Source organism: Aquarana catesbeiana, linkage group LG04 (genome assembly GCF_042186555.1).
Source record: "Aquarana catesbeiana isolate 2022-GZ linkage group LG04, ASM4218655v1, whole genome shotgun sequence".
In the NCBI taxonomy this organism is placed as follows: Eukaryota; Metazoa; Chordata; class Amphibia; order Anura; family Ranidae; genus Aquarana; species Aquarana catesbeiana.
This window is the reverse complement of record NC_133327.1, coordinates 606,834,373-606,852,626: the sequence shown is the minus strand read 5'-3', so window position 1 is coordinate 606,852,626 and position 18,254 is coordinate 606,834,373. Positions and strand designations below refer to the sequence as shown.

Sequence of the window (18,254 nt, the reverse complement as noted above, 5' to 3'; positions counted from 1 at the left end):
GTGCAACTGTGCTACAGTCACAATGTTTGCTTTGATAATTTTTTGGTGGGTCTAAAGCCTGAACTAATTTTTGAGTGATGAATAGTTAATGGTTAAAGCCCAATCTTGGGCTTCCCTCCCCAATTATTGGCCCCCACTATAGGCCCTCAGCAGCAGTATTTATGCATTCTTTTTTTATATTTACCATTTTAAAAAGTCTTTAGTAGCGATGTACCAATGGGGGGGGGGGGGGGTGAGAAGAGCTGAAGAGAAGTCGGCAACTGCTGGACTTAACTTTTCAAGTTAACCAGCAGGTGATTGGTTGCTAGGTGGTCCTAGCAACCAATCATTAACTTGTTAATATGAAAAGTTGACTTCAGCAGTTCCTGCCCTCTGTTCTGTGCTGTTGTGCCTCCAGCTCTGCATGCATGACCCAGTAAGGTAGGAAAGGGCAATGTGTAATCTGCAGGGGTCCCAAGCTGGTAGGGGACTGTGTAATATGCAGGGGTCCAGAGCTGGGGGGGCTGTGCAATGTACAGGGGTCCAGAGCTGGGGGTGCTGTGTGTAATGTGCAGGGGTCCAGAGCTGGGGGAGCTGTGTAATGCGCAGGGGTCCAAAGCTGGGGTGGGGGGCTGTGTAATGTGCAGGGGTCCAGAGCTGGGGTGGGGGAGGGCTGTGTAATGTGCAGGGATCCAGAGCTGTGGTGGTGGGGCTGTGTAATGTGCAGGGGTCCAGAGCTGTGAGGGGGGCTGTGTAATGTGCAGGGGTTCAGAGCTGGGTGGGGGGGCTGTGTAATGTGCAGGGATCCAGAGATAGTGTGAGGGGCCGTGTAATGTGCAGGGGTCCAGATCTGTGATGGCTGCTTGTGGAGGATTTTTTTCTAACAGAGGGTTAAAAAACCTCACCTAATTCAGCTATGTAAGGTCTTGTCTATGCGGATATATGTAGTTTCTTTTCAGTACTGCTCAATCTGATGCACAGTCAATACTAGACCACATAAGACTCGATACCCCATCAGTAGCTTACCCCAAGTAATGTATGGTGCTATACTTTTTTCTTTGGATTCAATGGACATTGCATGCGTTTTTGGCCTGCAGGCACGTCTACAGTTTTATTCATCAATGTTGCAGCATGGTTTTTAATTTTGGTTTAGTGTAGTGAGATGGACTGTGCTATTTAGATACATTATTTATCTTACATATATTTGGAATTTTTTGTATATGTAAATACCCCCCCCCCCCACCCTTAATAAAGCCTTTTTGCATTTTTGTACCATAAGCCGTTGTTGACCATTCCCTTTTTTGCTTTCTGGGGAATCCCTTGTCCCCTCTTTCTGTTGTTGATATAGTGCCATTGCTCATAGGCAGGTATCCCGTCACATATTGACGAATTGGCTGGTACTCTATTTGCTGATAGCAACTTTGGTGAGTGTGGATTCTAGGACTTTTTACCCCCCATTTTTTGCAGATCTGTGATGGGGCTGCGTAGTGTAAAGGGGTCCAGAGCTGCGGGGTGCTGTGTAATATAAAGGGGTCCAGAGGTGCAGTTGTGAAGAGGGGGTACACAGTTGTGGTAAAGAGATATTGGGGGGTGCAAAGGTATGCAAGGGGCACAGTGGGGTGTTTTTTACATTTTAAAGTGGGGGGGGTGCCAGATATAGGATCCAGCCCGGGTGCCAAATGCTCTTGGTAAGCACCTAGTCTTTAGGCCAATTTTTTGATGGGCTGGGTCTTCTTTTCTTCAGATATTACCTTTTCCAAGGACAAAGCGATTGCATCCACAACTATAACACTGCCAACGGAAGATTAGCGTTTTCAGCTCCTGTATTTCTCTCTCTATAGTTTTCCTTGGAGAAAAAATGTGTGAATCATCAAAAACAGAGGGTTGATTTACAGACAACTGGAGACAGAAAGGGTCATTGTCCGACGTTGCCTTTAACCAATCAAGTTCCATATCTATTTTTCATAGTACAGGTTAGACTTTGGAAGGTTAAGCAGAATGCTGACGGGTTGCTATTGCCCTGAAGTGTGATTCCTCACATTTAGCTCTGACTTTATCATGTGACACTGAAAGGAGCAATTTAACAGAAAGATTCTCTCTGATTCTCTCTTTGAAAGCTTTTGAAGTGAAAATGCATGCAAATGTGATTCGGCACAGCCTTCTTTAATTCTTATTGATTTTTTATGCTTACAAAGTAAGCACTGGATTTTGTAATATATAAGCTCCATTATCTCAATTCCCACAAATCATACTCTACCAAGCAAAACTGTGTCATAATGACAACCCGTAACCTTATGGTAAATGAGTGAGCTTATTGTTAAAAGAAGAATATACTGTATTAGTGCAAAATGTAGCTCTTGTTTCATGTGCTATAAATGGAAAGCTTGGTTGGGGCTCTTGCTCTACAAGGCACTTTACAAATTAATGACTAAAGGAGTCTAAAATATAGGATTACATTTACAGACTTTTAAGAGAAAATAAGAAATAATAGTCTTAGATCATATAATAAAAGCACTCAGCACCAGAAAGTAAAGTATGCAACAGCAGGATAGAAAAACAATACCTGGGCGGAGGCAATATTACAATGTATTTAAAGCAGAACCAGAAGAAGATAGGAAAACACACCAATAAATACAGTTATGTAGTAGTAAAATGTATTTAAAATAAAGTCTGCATAAATGCTTGTTGTGAGTTTTAACAAAAAACATACTATCATGTGAGAGTAGAGAGATGACCCCCTTAGGCCTTGTTGCTCCTTTAATGTCCAATCACAGGTGGTGTGCAAGAAGGGGACAAATCCATGTTGCTTAACTGCAAATAAAAAAGTCAGGTGACCAGGTTGGCTGTATAGTGTGGTGGCAAATCTTAGCAATGGGTGGACAGATACTAATTCTTTGGAAGGTAACGCAGTTTCCATAGGTGTATGCCCACTATGTGTTCAGTTGTTTGCCTTGAGTTCAGATTAAAAGTTCAAATTACTGAAGTAAAAATGAGCCTTCAGATTCAGGGAACTACTGCTTAGGGGCTCAGTTGTTTTATCTACTTCCACTTCCTCCACTTCCTTCTCTTCCTCCTCAGTTGGACCAAGCACGCAGTCTGCAGGCTGCATATCTAATAACACTCTTGGGTAAATAGTCCTCCTTGCCCCATTTCTATCAGTCTTATTTACACTTAACTCTACTTCTCATAAATTAATGGAACAAGCCAGTTTTCTATTGCTTGTTGTGTTTTCTATTGTTGTATACTTCTCTAAGCTGACACCAAATCCATCGATGCCATTAAAATTCAACAGTGGTTCTATTAGTCAAAAGCACTATCTTAGCTTGGCAGCTGTGCGTGATGAGTGGCAGACATGACAGCAGTGTAGCTTGAAAATTAAAAGCAAATTAATTAAAAATCTTTGCAGTACCTTCGATAAGATTTTCAGGGCATTTCAATGGAACGTCAGAAATTAATCACAGGATGTAACCATGCTTCACAAAATTATAAAAATAGCATGACATGCAACAGGCATGTCAAAACACTTAAACGTTTTTATTTTTTTTATTTTTTTTAAATTGTCTTCTAGCCAGGCAAATACAGCTGTGGTTAGGTTTTATTGTACTCACATGGGCCTTGATGGCAAAATGATGCCTATGCACCCTAAACCCAAGTATGGGCTTCAAAACTTTAAAGGCAGTTAGAGAAAAAGAGGAAATTCAGTAAAATACTAGCCTGGAGTGCTTCTTCTTGCTTACAGGTCCTAAGTTCTACCTTAATTCAGGATTATAATTTCCACATTTCTCCTGTTTTTTAAATCTAGTGCTGTGGTATGATCATTTATTATTGCAATGTACTCTTTATAAGAACAGTCAGCCAACCACTGTTGACACAGGAAGTGAGCCCTACAGTTTTATCTAAAGGTTATTTAAGTTGAGAACCTCTTTGTGATACTACAGGTAGGGGCCCCACAGAAATATTTTTTAATTGATCAGGGACTTTTAATTTGAAATATTTTTTTCTTATGTAGAATTAATCTGCCCAGCCATTTATCATATATGTTTTGTCTTTTTCTCAAATCTATATAGAAATTATTTGCGCCTTTACTGAACATCAAAGATGGAGTCTCCCTTGCTAACATTTTTGGGGTTCTCTTTTAGACATCTGAAAACCTAAAAGGAAGTTAATTTTTTAGTCATATGTGTGGATGTGATTAGATTAATGAAGGCCCCTTGACCCGCCCCGCCCTAAGGAAAGGGAGCCTTGACTGCTGGATGCGTCAACCTATTCAGGGAGTCAGAGTGGCTCCATTGGGATTGGCTACAATGGCACACGGTGACTGGGTGGAGCCGGAACTCTAGAAAAGGCTACGCAGAGGCACGTCCCACTACTTTCCAGAGAATTTGACATCACAAGAGTTGCCGACCCACCCGCCCATTGTGTGTTTTGTCACAGCTTCCTTGGCAGTTTTACCTTGCCAGCAATAGGTATTACTTTATGGGCTAAGCCCTCAAGTGTAATTACGGGGTCAGTTTAATGCCTGTCTCTGATGGTGGAGACAGGCCTCTTAGACTATACGGTTTGTTTATAGATGCTCACAATTTAACCTTGACCGTCATGGTTATTGGTATTTTGAAGGTTGTTATACTGATATGTTCAATAAAGCTGTGGCCTTGCCCTACTTCCAACTAAAAGTGGTCTATGTGTATTTTTGGAGGGCAAGGTTGGTTGTGGTTTAAATAAGTGGGGGTTAAGATAAGTCTAAGCTTCTCAGCAGTCATAACACAGGGTGTTTGAGAAATGTTCCCTGACACAACATGAACGCATGTACAAATGTTCATTAAAGCGAGTGTAAAAGAGCTCTAAGAGCCTCCCTGCTTCCAATGTTTCAGTACACAACTTTAATTCTATTTTAACCACATTTCATTATATACAGATGACCAACAGAAGGTGCACTTGCAAATCAATATTTGAAATACAAAAATCTAAATATGGAACAGGAATACAAATTATCCATAAAAATGTAATAGTCATATGAAAAATTGCATGCATGTAAATGCTACAATAGCAACTCAAATGTTGTGCTTGCTGAAATGACAGTTTCTATTTTAAAAAAGCACATCTAAGATATGCTGAGTCTTCAGACATCCATCAGTTGCTACCTGGTGCTCGCAGGTATGGGTTCCATCCATCTTAGACATATAGAGGTATTATCTCTGCTTCTTATCATACTGCAGTGTATTATACTACATGTACTGCACCTTGTTTGTTTGATACAAGATCCTTTGATTTTAAAGGGAACCTGTCCTGCATGTTAGGGCTCATTCATGTGAGTGCTCTGCCCCATACAGCACAGCATGAAGAGGCATTTGTTTATTGTTCTGTGCTCTTATTGAGCCGTATGCAGGTAGCCTATATAAATTAACGGATACACTTTGGCTGTATGGACTCACCCGTTTGACAGGTATGCAGGAACAAGTGCACTGCCCCCAAGGCAGAGCCTTGGGGACAGAGCCTTGTCTATGTATGCCACAAGGGGACTGGCTAGAAATGTTACTTCTCTGATTTCATTTCATAAACTCTCAGAGGTGGCCTACTTTATAAACTCCAAAATACCCTTCTGAAATTCTGTTTAACTCTCTTGCAAAAAGTTTATGAAACTGTCCAATGATTTAACCTTCCTGGCGGTATGATTATTTCAGATTTTTTTATGCTGAAAGCGGTATTTTGCACGGAAATTTGGCGGCTTATATTGTAGGCCTGTAATTCTTAGGAATAACTCACTTAAATCTGTCCAAACAAGAGCCTAGTAAACATCCCGGATATGATAAAGTTTGAAAAACGAAATAAAAAATTATAATATAATAAATAACTATAAATAATAATATAATAATAATAAAAATTATTCAAAAACACTGAAATTTGCTCATTTGCAGAATTGTCGCTTTCGTTACTTTCAGTGTTTGGTGACGGATTTCCCCACAAATCACTATCTCTCAATTCTGCAAGTGATTCTAATTTATTATCACTGTTTTCTAGCTTGTCTAAAAGCACTTTTGACGTAAACGGACATTTTTTGGTTGCTACAGACACTCTCCAGTTTCCTGGCAGAAAGAATAGTATTTATAATATAAAACTGCATTCAGGACACTGGACAAACCACTAGGGACAAAGGGGATGTGTAATTATTTGATACAGTACTGTAATCTATAACATTACAGTATACTGTATCTATACTGTGTTTTTTACTTTTTGAATTTGGCGCTGAACTCTGTCCCCGTGCGCCGCAACGCTCGCAGGGAACGGAGCTCGGCACTGTGAATCGAGCGAGACGCGGCGGCTCGCAGATCACAGCGGGGAGACATCCAAAGATCCAGGGGACAAGGTAAGTATCCTTTACATGGATCCTGCAATGCGATCCCGAGTCTGGCCTCGGGGTTACCGCTTTTGGTACTGAAAATCCACCCCGAGCCAGACTCGAGAATACCGCCAGGGGGGTTAATGTATATGGTCAGCTTTAGAGGGCTTGTTACTGGGGCCTAGCTTTCTTTGACTTCATGGCTAAGCTCTACCAACTTTTATTCCATAATTTACTAAGGCCGCCTTGGTGACCAGTAAGAGAATGGGATTGTACACCCCATTAACACCCATCATACCATAAGAACATACCTAAAATATAAAATAAACACACAACAAGGATTGTGGAAAAGTTTAGGCAGCAGCCCCTTTATTGGGTTTAAAACAATTTTAATTATGAAATGAAATTTAACCTTTAATACCAAACAGAACCGCTGTTAACAGACCAACATGCTTAGTCACTAAGACTCAAGCAGCAATATCTTATATCAACCAAATAACAGTTTACCAACCACTGTCCACCCACAAAGTGCGACGAGAGGAAATAAAGGGGAGGAAGGGTGGGAGAGCAGGTCAAAAGATCCAAAAGGAAAGCTGAGGAGAATCCAGAGGTGAGTCCAGCTGAGAGACCTGAGGTAGAGGCTGACTCCGCCCAGTGACAAGAGAGGATATAGGTAACAGGTTACACTTATTGGCTAGGTGTTTCCCGCCAAAGTATTTGTCACCAATCCAGTACTCAATAGCTGAGGTAAATCTTCCTAGCAACAGCAGGCAGCTTGTCACCTGAAACACAAAACAGAAAGAACCAGCAAAGCAGCCAAAGCGAGTCATGTACTTAACAATCACCATAGCCCTCTATTAGGAGTAAAATGTATTTATAAAACAAATGGGTGTTAGGGCTGACAGTCCCATGGGGCCACTTCTCTATTTTATTCTTTCGTGGCCCTGACATTCTCGCTGTTGTTGGAGCTTAGCCATGGAGTCAGGAAAAGTCAGGCCTCAATAACAAAATGAGGTCATAGTAGGCATCTCATGGCTTTCTCCTAAGCAGCATTTTACTTATATAATTAAAATGGAGTGCAGGTTCACTTTAAGCCACCAGAGTCCAACTATTACTTTTCTAGTTTAGCTTTGAAAATGAAAGCAAGATTTTGGCTTGATAAAAAAGTGCCAGACCGCAGTATAATCCATCACAGGCTTTATCAATTAACAACAATTACATTTGCATATTTGCTATATCTACACTTTATGCAGTATATTACAGCTTAGTAGATTGTTCAATCATAGATAGCTCAGTTTAAAAAGATACAGGTCCATCAAACTGATGCAAGGTAATCCTGGCTATGTCAGCTGTCACCTAAGTAACAGTGAAAAATTGAGGTCATTTTCAAATATTTCAAATGTATTCTGTGCATCCTTCTTCCACAGCATGGGTTTAATAATGAAGAAAAATGATGGAGGGGGAAACGATCAAGTCTGAGAGTCTGGGGAAAAAAATGAATAATTTGTTCCTGATGTATATTTTAGCAAAGCAAATGCTTTCAGAAACAAGGCATGCTGGCTCATGGCTTTTCTCAGTCATAGCATGTCAGGCCCAGCATTGCAGAGTTTTCATTTGAAAAATTCTAAGAAATTAGAATTTATTTTTATAATTAACTGCCTTCTGTTGAGGAACATTAATCATGATCAATAACCAGTAAAGTATTTAATACAAATAATGGTTACATAAAAAAATAAAAATTACATGGGATAAAATAGCCATGTATGAGGCAATCAGTGAAGTCTTAATAAACTTTGAAAACAAACACTATATTGGGACGCCTGTCTTTACAACACACATGAACTTTAATGGCATCCCAGTCTTAGTCCGTAGGGTTCAATATTGAGTTGGCCAACCCTTAGCAGCTATAACAGCTTTAACTCTTCTGGGAAGGCTGTCCACAAGGTTTAAGAGTGTGTCTATGGGAATGTTTGACTATTCTTCCAGAAGCGCACTTGTGAGGTCAGGCATTGATGTTGGAGAGAAGGCCTGGTTCGCTGTCTCCGCTCTAATTCATCCCAAAAGTGTTCTTTTGGGTTGAGGTCAGGACTCTGTGCAGGCCAATCAAGTTCCTCCATCCCAAACTCGCTCATTCACACTATATTGCCAAAAGTATTGGGCCACCCCTCCAAATCATTGGGTGGAGGGAGGATTATGGTTTGGGGTTGTTTTTCAGGGGTTGGGCTTGGCCCCTAATTCCAGTAAAGGGAACTCTTAAGGCATCAGCATACAAAGACATTTTGGATGATTTCATTAACCCAACTTTGTGGGAACAGTTTGGGGATGGCCCCTTCTTGTTCCAACATGTCTGCGCACCAGTGCACAAAGCAAGGTCCATAAAGACATGGATGAGCGAGTTTGGGGTGGAAGAACTTGACTGGCCTGCACAGAGCCCTGACCTCAACCCGATAGAACACCTTTGGGATGAATTATCAGTATAGTCAGTGTTTATCTGGTGCTCCAGATGGAGCAATCCTTAGGGGTATAGTCTGTGGCTGTAATAGCTGGATGGTGATGTATCCATAGAAAGGGGTATTAAGGGTTAAAAAGGAAGGCAGCCATCCTTCAGAGTGTGTCCAGAACTCTGCAAGACACGTAAGAAAAAAACAGGGAGGGGGAGGCGCCGACCTGAGCGTAGGATTAAAATGATGACTTTAATAGGATAAGATTAAAAACACTTACAAGATGATAGAAGATGCATGCTCGTCAAAGTAAAGTGCAGTCCTGGCATTCCACATGGCTCTGAGGGTCCCACCGCTGTTCAGGATAGCTGGAAAGGATTGTGCAGCTGGCTGGAATGGATCACAGTGTTTCTCCAGGAGCAAAGGAACCAAGCAGCTCCACACAGACCCGCATGGACCGTGGAACAGATCTATTGGCCAATAGAAGGAGCAGTCAACTCCAAGCGCATAGCCTTTCATCACTGCAGCCCTGATTGACAAGATTCCAGCCCTGCCTAGGTCCAATCAGATGCCGGTGACATCACTTCCTGTTCCATGGTCCATGCTGGTCTGTGTGGAGCTGCTTGGTTCCTTTCCTGCTGAAAGTCAGCTCGTGTGTATGCGGCATTAGATTTATTTATTTTTGTTCTCCACTGCTCATGTTTCTTATCTGTGCTTCTGGAAATCATGACCAATGGATCCAGTGCTGCTGTATCCTGGTCATCTCTTCTGAAGACATCTCTTTGCTGCAGTCTTCCGAGGCTCCTCCCACTGGACAGCCAGTCAGGAAGTGGCCTGTGATGTGGACACCCTAAGACGGACCCTCTGCAGGAAAATAGACAGAGTATGTGACTTCATCATGTGTATTTCAGTGAAGGCATTTATGAATTATTGGTAAAAAAGTAACCTTGCATTTAGTTGGGTTGGTGGAGGGGGTCAAGGGAAGAGGATGTGCCCTAGTTTTGCTAAAAGTGTAACTCCAACCCAAATAATTAATGGAAAAGGGAAAAGTCCTGGAAGTCGCACATCTCTGCAAAACCCCGTAAGAAGACCTGTGACAGCCTCAACCCGGGCTCCAACCGAGCCACTCCCCAACGTGTTTCACTCCACTCACAGAGCTTAGCCCTGACTAAGCTCTGTGGGCGGAGTGAAACATATTGAAGGCATCGCCTTGTTAAGTGCTTAATAGAAGGGTATACCTGTTAAATTACATAAGCATATTGTAGTAGAGAAAAAGCTACAGGGAAAAGCAGACCACGAATCTAATGAGCAGGCAATTATTACCCTCTCCTTTGTTACCATGGTTACAAACAATATGAAAATTTGCTTTTTTTTCTGTGCATTTCAGAAAACCATAGGTCTTTGTTATTAGCCGCACATTACAAAATGACTTGTATAGCAATCGTATATACAATCATTGTATTAAAGGAAAGTGGAGTTACATTTTAAAAGCTCACTGATTAATTTCATCAGCTACCTGGGTGTCAGGACTGGGATCTGAAACCACAACCTCTGCTGTGCCTGGCAATAGCTCTGCTTGCTGAGCCTACTGAGATACTGGACAGCAACCTGTCTGAACCCTTAGTTAATCTTGTCTTGTACCTTGTTTCTGGTGAACCTTGAACTCCTTGCTCCTCCTATGAGCTGCCTATTTAAGCCATGCCTTTTCACTTTCTGTTTACCAGATTATTGTGCTCTCTGAAGTCAATATCTTGCTCCCTTGCGTACCTCAGTCTGCCTTATCCCCACTACCATTTAGTACCAACCTTTGGCTTGTTCTTTGACTACACTTCCGCTTGTTCTCAACCTGCAACCACTTGTTACCCACCCTATTTACTGACTACAATTAGTTTGCTTGTTTACTGGTTGCGCTTCTGCTTGATCAATTCCTACCTGCTATATCTGCTACTGGACTGCAGCTTGCTCACCTCCTTGTGAGGTGATCTTGAGAAATGTGACCTGGTACTAATGTGCAGCAAAACCCATCTCCATCATCAGGAGCTCTGGTAAATACCCGTTAGTACTTAGACCCAGCAGCTCAGGTGAGACTGCATTATCCACCAGGATGACCTACTTGTGTATTAATCCAGCTGGTTGGTGGGAGCTGTTGTTACTGGTCTCCATACCTGATCCCTGACTGTGATACTGGGATCACTCTTTAAACTAGCAGCACATCTGCTACTGGCCAAACACAAAAGAGGAACTGGACAATGTGTCATAGATTTGATTGTTTTGATTATATATTTGGTAAAATTTACTAGGATTTTAACTGCATTTGCACATCATTTGCAAAATTATACTCGTTATAACTTGCGACAGAGTGGGCCGGCTGCACAGAATCATGTATGTATATGATTATGCCCTTACAGGTAGGGGGCCTGCGAGAGCGCCACTTGTGCTGTGATTATCACAGCACAAGCTGATCAGCAGCTGGCAGCCAATGGATGTCCCCCAGCACCAGCTGGTCGGTGAGGAGAAAGATAGAACAGAACTCTATGTGAACAAGACAGAGCTCTGTCCTGTCAGCAGGGATGTGCTGGATTTTGTTTCCCTGCAAAGCAGGGGTAAAATCCAGCACATACCTTAGCGAAAGAACCAAACAGTAAACACAAAAACACTGGTTAGGCACACATTTAACCCTTTGCTCACCGTAGATGTTTAACCCTTTCCCAGCAATTTTTATTAGTATAGTGACAGTACATATTTTTAGCACTGATCACTGTGTCATTGTATTCCCACAAAGTGTTAGTTAGCATCAGATTTCCGCTGCAATATTGCAGTCCCGTTATAAGTCGCTGATATCTGCCATTACTAGTATAAAAATAAATAAATACAAATTTTAATATATATACCATAGTTTGTAGATGCAATAACTTTTGCACAAAGCAATCAATATATGCTTATTGGGATTTTTTTAACCAAAAATATGTAGCAGAACACATACTGGCCTAAATTTATAAAGAAATTTGATTTTTCTTTTTATTGGACATGTTTTATAGCAGAAAGTAAAAAAATATTTTTTTATTTTTATTTTTTCAAAATTGTCATTTTTTTTTGCGCAAAAAATAAAAAACTCAGTGGTGATCAAATCCCACCAAAAGAAAGCTCTATTTGTGGGTAAAACATGACATCAATTTCATTTAAGTGCAGCATTGCATGACTGTGCAATTTTTCAGTAAAAGTAACGCAGTGCTGAATAGCAAAAAACGGCCTGGTCATAAAAGGGAGGGGGGGGGGTAAATCTACCGGAGGTCAAGTGGTTAAATTATTAAGTTACATAAACATAATTTATTGTATTTATATTTTATACATGAAATTTATTTGCTTCAGCAAAGCATAAAGTGAGCAACAATTTTCTTTCTTTGAACTCTGGTTTTCTCTGTCCTCCAGTCATTTAATTGCAAAAGCAATTAAGGAGATATTTTTGTTCTTTGCTGGAGAATTAGTGAAATAGTGCTCAAATTTGTTTGGATATATTAAAAAAGGAAAATGTTAAAAATGTATCATTTGATAAATATGATGCCATACTTTGTACTGCTTATTCTACTGGTTCTTAATGGAGGCTGTATTTCCAAAGGTACTTTTCTCTAAATGAACATGTTTTCATTCGTGCCACAGAAACATCCAAAGTGCTGGCGAGAATTTAAAAATAATACCCTATAAATTAGCAAAATGCTTTAAATTTGCTTACCACATTTGCATTAATTATTTATTGTATATTAGCTCTGTGCATTTGTCAGGAAAACGTATAGCATTGCCTTCCTGTGCTGGTTTGATTAGGATTGTGCAAATAATTATATATGATATGAGAAATGCTGGCCAAGCAGGAATTGTATAGAAATGTATTTAAAGAACTGTCAGCGAAGGATTATTTATTCCATTTCTTTTTATGCTGATGATACAAATGTTTTTTTTTTTAAGGTGTCATGTGAAATATATTGTCAATTTCAACTTTAGCTCATTAGGACTAATTTAAAAATTGCACATGTTAATTTTATTTTGCTCTTGTGTCTTGCAGATAGACCGCATAATATTCTGTGTATTTTTGGAGATTGATGACAAAATCTACAAAAAGAAATTGGCAGAATTTTTCCCTAAAGGTAAATACATTTTACTTTCTTCTGTGTTTTTTTTTTTTTTAAATCAATGCATTGGAATAACTTGTCAACTGCAGTTATTTTACAATTATTATCATCCTTATTATTGCCACCACTATTGCTATTCTTTTTTTAAGCAGTCACCCAAGTGATCTCTATTGATATATGCTCAATGATAATGTATGATTTGGCTAAAATTTAGAATTCTTCTGGTATTGAATGGATTCTGAAGTATCTGGTCACTCCTGAAATATTTTTTTTTTTTTGTTTTAATTTGTTATGCATTCACCTAATTCGTGAGTAAAAAGTATATGCATTGAATGCACATTATGTCTGTCTTATATTAGTTATACTAAATATGCAGTTAAATACACTGTTAAGTACATATATTCAAGTTGCCTTATCTAGCAAAGCATTTGTATTTCTGTCATCCAAGTCCTTGTGACTTGATTTTGTTTTTGCTACAGTTAAGCAGCACAGTTTGGTCACCTAACTGTCCCCAGTATTTGATGCGACAGTGAAGGAACAGCATATGACTGATGAGATCATCTTTCTGCTCTCTGTTCTTATCAGAATGTTCCTTATCTGCATATGTAAATTCAGGACACATAATTGGTCCCAAGTATTGCCCCCCACTCTTCCAAACTGAGTGCTGCTGTATGGGGGTTTAGTGAGGTTAAAATCAAGTCAAACCCAGGTATTTATTTTAATTGCATTTATTTATTTTTTAATTAAATACACAGATGCTTTATTTGGTGTTTTTAACACCTGCCTATGGTTCAGGTTGAAACGCAAGATGACCTTTTTTTTTTTATTATTTTGCTTTACTACATGTGATTTGTAAAACACCATTGAGCTTTGTCTGTCAGAACAGTCCAAAATTTGCATATGTGAATGCCTTTGGAGAGGGGTATGTGCAAGCACCTCAAGGTGTCTACACTACTTTCAGAAGTTGTGTTCCCCTGAAAGTTTCTCATTAACTAAATTAACAACCACAATATTCTGCTTAATATGTTAATATAGCTAATGTGCTAGTATATATAATTAGCTGACAGTGTAGGTAAATTGGTTTGGCTGAGAGCCAGGCCTGGGTTGACTCTGGGCCTATGTTGAGTTATTAAGGGAGGCTGGATGACTCAGCAAGCAGCATTGCTGGTGCCTCCCCCTGTTTTCTGGCACCTTGGAGACACTTCCAGATGTAGTGGGTGGAGGCTAGGAGGAGCTGCTTGGCATATTAATGAGGGCCCCGGCCAATCCCCATAAAAAAGTGTCTGGAAAGGGGTAGGCAGCTCATAAATATGCATGAGTCATGCTAGGGGCAGTCGGGTGGAAGATGGAGTGCTGTGGAGGCTGTTGGTGGCCCTTGAGTGTGCCCCCTAGTCTGGGGGGGTGACCATGGGCCTGGGGCTCGGGTGCTGAAACGATCCCCCACAACACATGGAGGAACAGCAGGAGCAGGTCAGCATGTTCAAGAGATCTCCTGAGAAGTCAGCCAGGTGGGCTGGTGAGTATTCGGTCTGGGAGGACTGTGGAGAGAGTGTCAGTCTGGGAGGACTGTGGAGAAGTGGGCCTGGAGGGCTAATGAAAGGGACAGCTGCAGCTAGTTGGGCTGGCAGTGGCTGAAGAGGTGGTGCTGGGATCAGTGACCACAGAGAGGAATTGCTGGGAAAGTGTAAGCTGTGTGATCCTATCTTCAAGTATAGTAGCTGCAAGTCCCTGCCTGTAATGGACCTTGGCTACCAAATTACAACAAGGTGACACAGCTGGAGTTCTGCAAGCAAGTTAGTGCTGGAGCAAGCAGTGGAATGTATATAGACTGTATATAGAAAAAGTTGTCCCTGAAGTGTGTTTGAAGTCAAGTGGGCAGCCCATATTTTTTCTTTTACAAAAGGTTTTATTGATAATCATAGCAATTTCACAGTTTAAAAGTGTAGAGAATGCATCATGAATAAACATAACATAAAATTTAGCATCTTATAAATAAAATAAGTATGGTAGTAAGTCAAAGAAAAACAAAACAATAAGAATATAACAGAGGCTGAAAACAATTGTATTTTGGAAACATACGCCGCGTCTGATTTTTAACAAATACTTGAGGAGTTTGTCTCAACAGGGGCCTAACTGTAAATAGTCCTGAGTATCTATCCATGTAACCACCTCATCCAAAGCTAGGTCCGGTGGCCAGATGGATTCTTAAGTGCAACTGAGAAGTAAGAGTATTGAGAGGGAGGTTAAAGAAGAACTAGGGGTAACTAGGTGAAATTAGCTAAGAAGGGAGGAGTAAAGAATAGGGGGGAAGGAGAGAAGAGGAAAAAAGAGGGTAGGGTGGGTCCTCGCGGTGGGGAGCAAGAGTGCATTAAATCCGAAGAAGGGTGGTATCAAATCTGGTGGGTTTAATATATTCGACCCATGGCCTCCATACCTTCAGGAACTTATCATGAGTGTGCGAAAGGACAGCAGTCAGCTTTTCGCTAACCATTATATCGTCCATGTGATTCTTAACCGCCTCAAAACTTAGTGCCTGTGTCTTCCATGCCCTAACTATCGTTAGTTTGGTTGCAGTAAAGAGGTGCAGAGCCAGTTGGCGCTCCGGGCGAAGCAGTTCTGCCAATTGGGTTGCAGAGAAGTGCTTCCTATGGATCTTTATTGAGGTCAGCATGGAGTATGTTTTGGAGGAGGGAGTAAACTCTGATCCATAACCTGTGTACCCTCGGACAGGTCCACCAGATGTGCGTCATTGTGCCTTCCTGGGAACACCCTCGGAAACACAGGGGGGAGTAGGCTGGAATGAAACAGGCCAGTCTAGCCGGTGTGTAGTACCACCTGTAAAGTACCTTATAGGCATTTTCTAAAATAATGACGTTCTTTGAGCATTTGGATATCGTTAAAGTCATGACCTGCCAGTCCTCCGGATCTAACTGTTTTCCTAGTTCCCTTACCCACTGAAGGTGATAGGGCTGTGTCGGTAGTTTTTTAGAGGTAATAATAGAGCACTAGATCAGTGATATTAAACCCGAGGTTTGGAGTCTTGCTCTGCAGAAGTTCTCAAAGGGGGTCAAAGTATAAGGGGTCGGTAGAAATTTTATAAGCCCCTGGAGAAAATGGCAAATCTGTAGGTAGCTGTAGTGTTCGCGTAACGGGATATCGTGAGAGGAGCGTAGAGCCTCAAATTATATTATCCTAGTGGGGGTGGATGTCCATGAAACCATTTGTCTTCCACCAGGAGAACTGCTGGGGATTTGCGAAGCCTGGTGGGAACAATGGGCACTGGAGAAGTTGAGGGTAGATGAGGAGAAGAGAAATCAGGCCGGCCGAATACTTGACCGAGTCCCATATGCGAAGGGAATGGGCCAGACATGGACCCATCATGAGAGGGCGATGTGTGGGGGGGGAGCCAGGGCAACGAGGAGATGGGTGTTGGGTGCGAGTCCACTAGGTCTATACTGGCCCATAGCAGCATTTGGTGTTGTGCATGGAGTTGGGATAACGGGGCTATGTTTGCAGCTATATAGTAGGTTTGTAGGTTAGGGACTGAGAGTCCTCCATTGATTCTGCAAGCATATAGTATTTGCTTATTGATCCTGGGATGGGTAGAACCCCACACAAATTTCAGGATTTTACGCTGATGTATTCGTAGGATATGCTGCGGGATCAGGACCGGTAGGACTCTAAAGAAGTAAAGTAATTTCAGCAGGTATATCATACGAATTGCCACGATCCTGCCGAACCAGGATAATGGGAGCCCAGGAGGACAACATGTCCGTCAGCTTCTTAAGTATAGGAGGAAAGTTTGCCTTATAGAGTCCCACGTAGGTTGGGGTGAGCCGGATCCCCACGTAGGGTATTGAGGTCAGCCACTGGAACGTGAAGGTGTTTTTTAAGGTTAACAAGTCCGAGAGCTGAAGATTGATTGACATGGCTTTTGATTTGGTGGGGTTAACGGACAAGCCAGAGAGGGAGGCAAAAGAGTCTAGTAAAGAGAACATGTTAGGTAGAGTGATTCTAGGGTTTGTTAGAGTTAGAAGGATATCATCTGTGAACAGTGATATCTTATGGGGTGTGCCTGCTATCTCAACATCAGTTATGTCCGGGTGAGATCGGATCGCCTCTGCCAATGGTTCCATGGCCAAAATAAATAGGAGTGGGGAGAGTGGGCAGCCTTGCTGAGTTCCCCTCCTAATGGAAAAGGGAACTGATTTGAAACCATAGTATTTGACTTTAGCCTGGGGGGAGTCATATAGTGCCATTACCCATTGCAAGAATGACGATCCGAAGCCAAAGTGGCTGAGTGCCGTCGTCAGGTAAGGCCAGAACAAAGTGTTGAAGGCCTTATTCATGTCAAGAGACAGTAACATAGTTGCTATAGACCGGCTATGGGCTATGTGCTGAAGTTGTATTATACGTCTAATAGCGTCTCCTGCTTGTCGCCCCGGAATGAACCCCACCTGGTCCTTTTTGACCAGGCGTGGTAAGAAGGAGTTTAAATGATTGACCAAGATCTTGGTCAGTATTTTAATGTCTACATTAATAAGTGAGATGGGCCTAAAATTGGTCCAAGACGAGTGGTCACGGTCGGGTTTTGGAATCATAACAATATTGGCGGTAAAGAGGTTAGGGGTGAGTGCATGGCCATCTTTTACTGCATTAAACATAGTCGTTAAATGGGGGGCTAAGACGTCTGCTACGGGCATCCCATAATTTTTTAATCCCTATACAAGTTTGAATCCCTCAATAAGTAACAAAAACTACGTACTGGACTGTTTTCTGACTCTGAGGTGACTGTGAGGATTTGGTGTGCCTGGCTGTGCAAGGTGGGGGATCCCAGTTACTTGCGGCCCTTAAGGGGGTGCGCTACATAAGCACAAAAGAAAGATAAAATATAAGACTTTCTCACCACTTTCTTTATTGCCCTCTTTCTCTCTCTTGGGTACCCAAACCTCCTGCCACTTGCAGTAAGCATATACTGTATGTGGCAGCACAGCAATGAGCTTTAACACTGAGCTACCACATATGCAGTATGCATACAGCTGGAGTTGTTGTTCTCTGCTGGGAATGTGCTCACTCTACACCCCCAGCATTGTGACCAAGCTGTCACCATCATCCCAGTCACTGTTTATGATCAGGAACTGATGGGATAGTTTGCTGATCACGTGATCACTCAGAAAGCCAATACTAGTAATCCTAATCGATGGCTGGAAAAGGTTAAACCAAAAAATGTATGGGTCATTTACAGCATCATGACATTTATTGGATATAATTACCAATTATTACTTCTGTTTTTATCTCGCTGACACAAGCAATGCCTGCAGGGCTGCTTTTAGAAATCACGGGGCCCCATACAGCCTACCTGACAGGTTACCT

At 41.5% G+C, this 18,254-nt stretch overlaps 1 protein-coding gene across 6 annotated transcripts in view; it reads left to right on the top strand.

Annotated features, from left to right (window-relative positions):
* The window catches only part of MACROD2 (mono-ADP ribosylhydrolase 2), a 3,509,413-nt gene that overhangs the window by 3,224,682 nt on the left and 266,477 nt on the right, over positions 1-18,254 (top strand). For all 6 annotated transcript variants that reach the window (XM_073628250.1, XM_073628248.1, XM_073628249.1 and 3 more), the window contains exon 9: positions 12,815-12,896. In XM_073628250.1, coding sequence (XP_073484351.1) covers positions 12,815-12,896 — 82 coding nt within the window. The remainder of the gene's footprint in view (positions 1-12,814; positions 12,897-18,254) is intronic.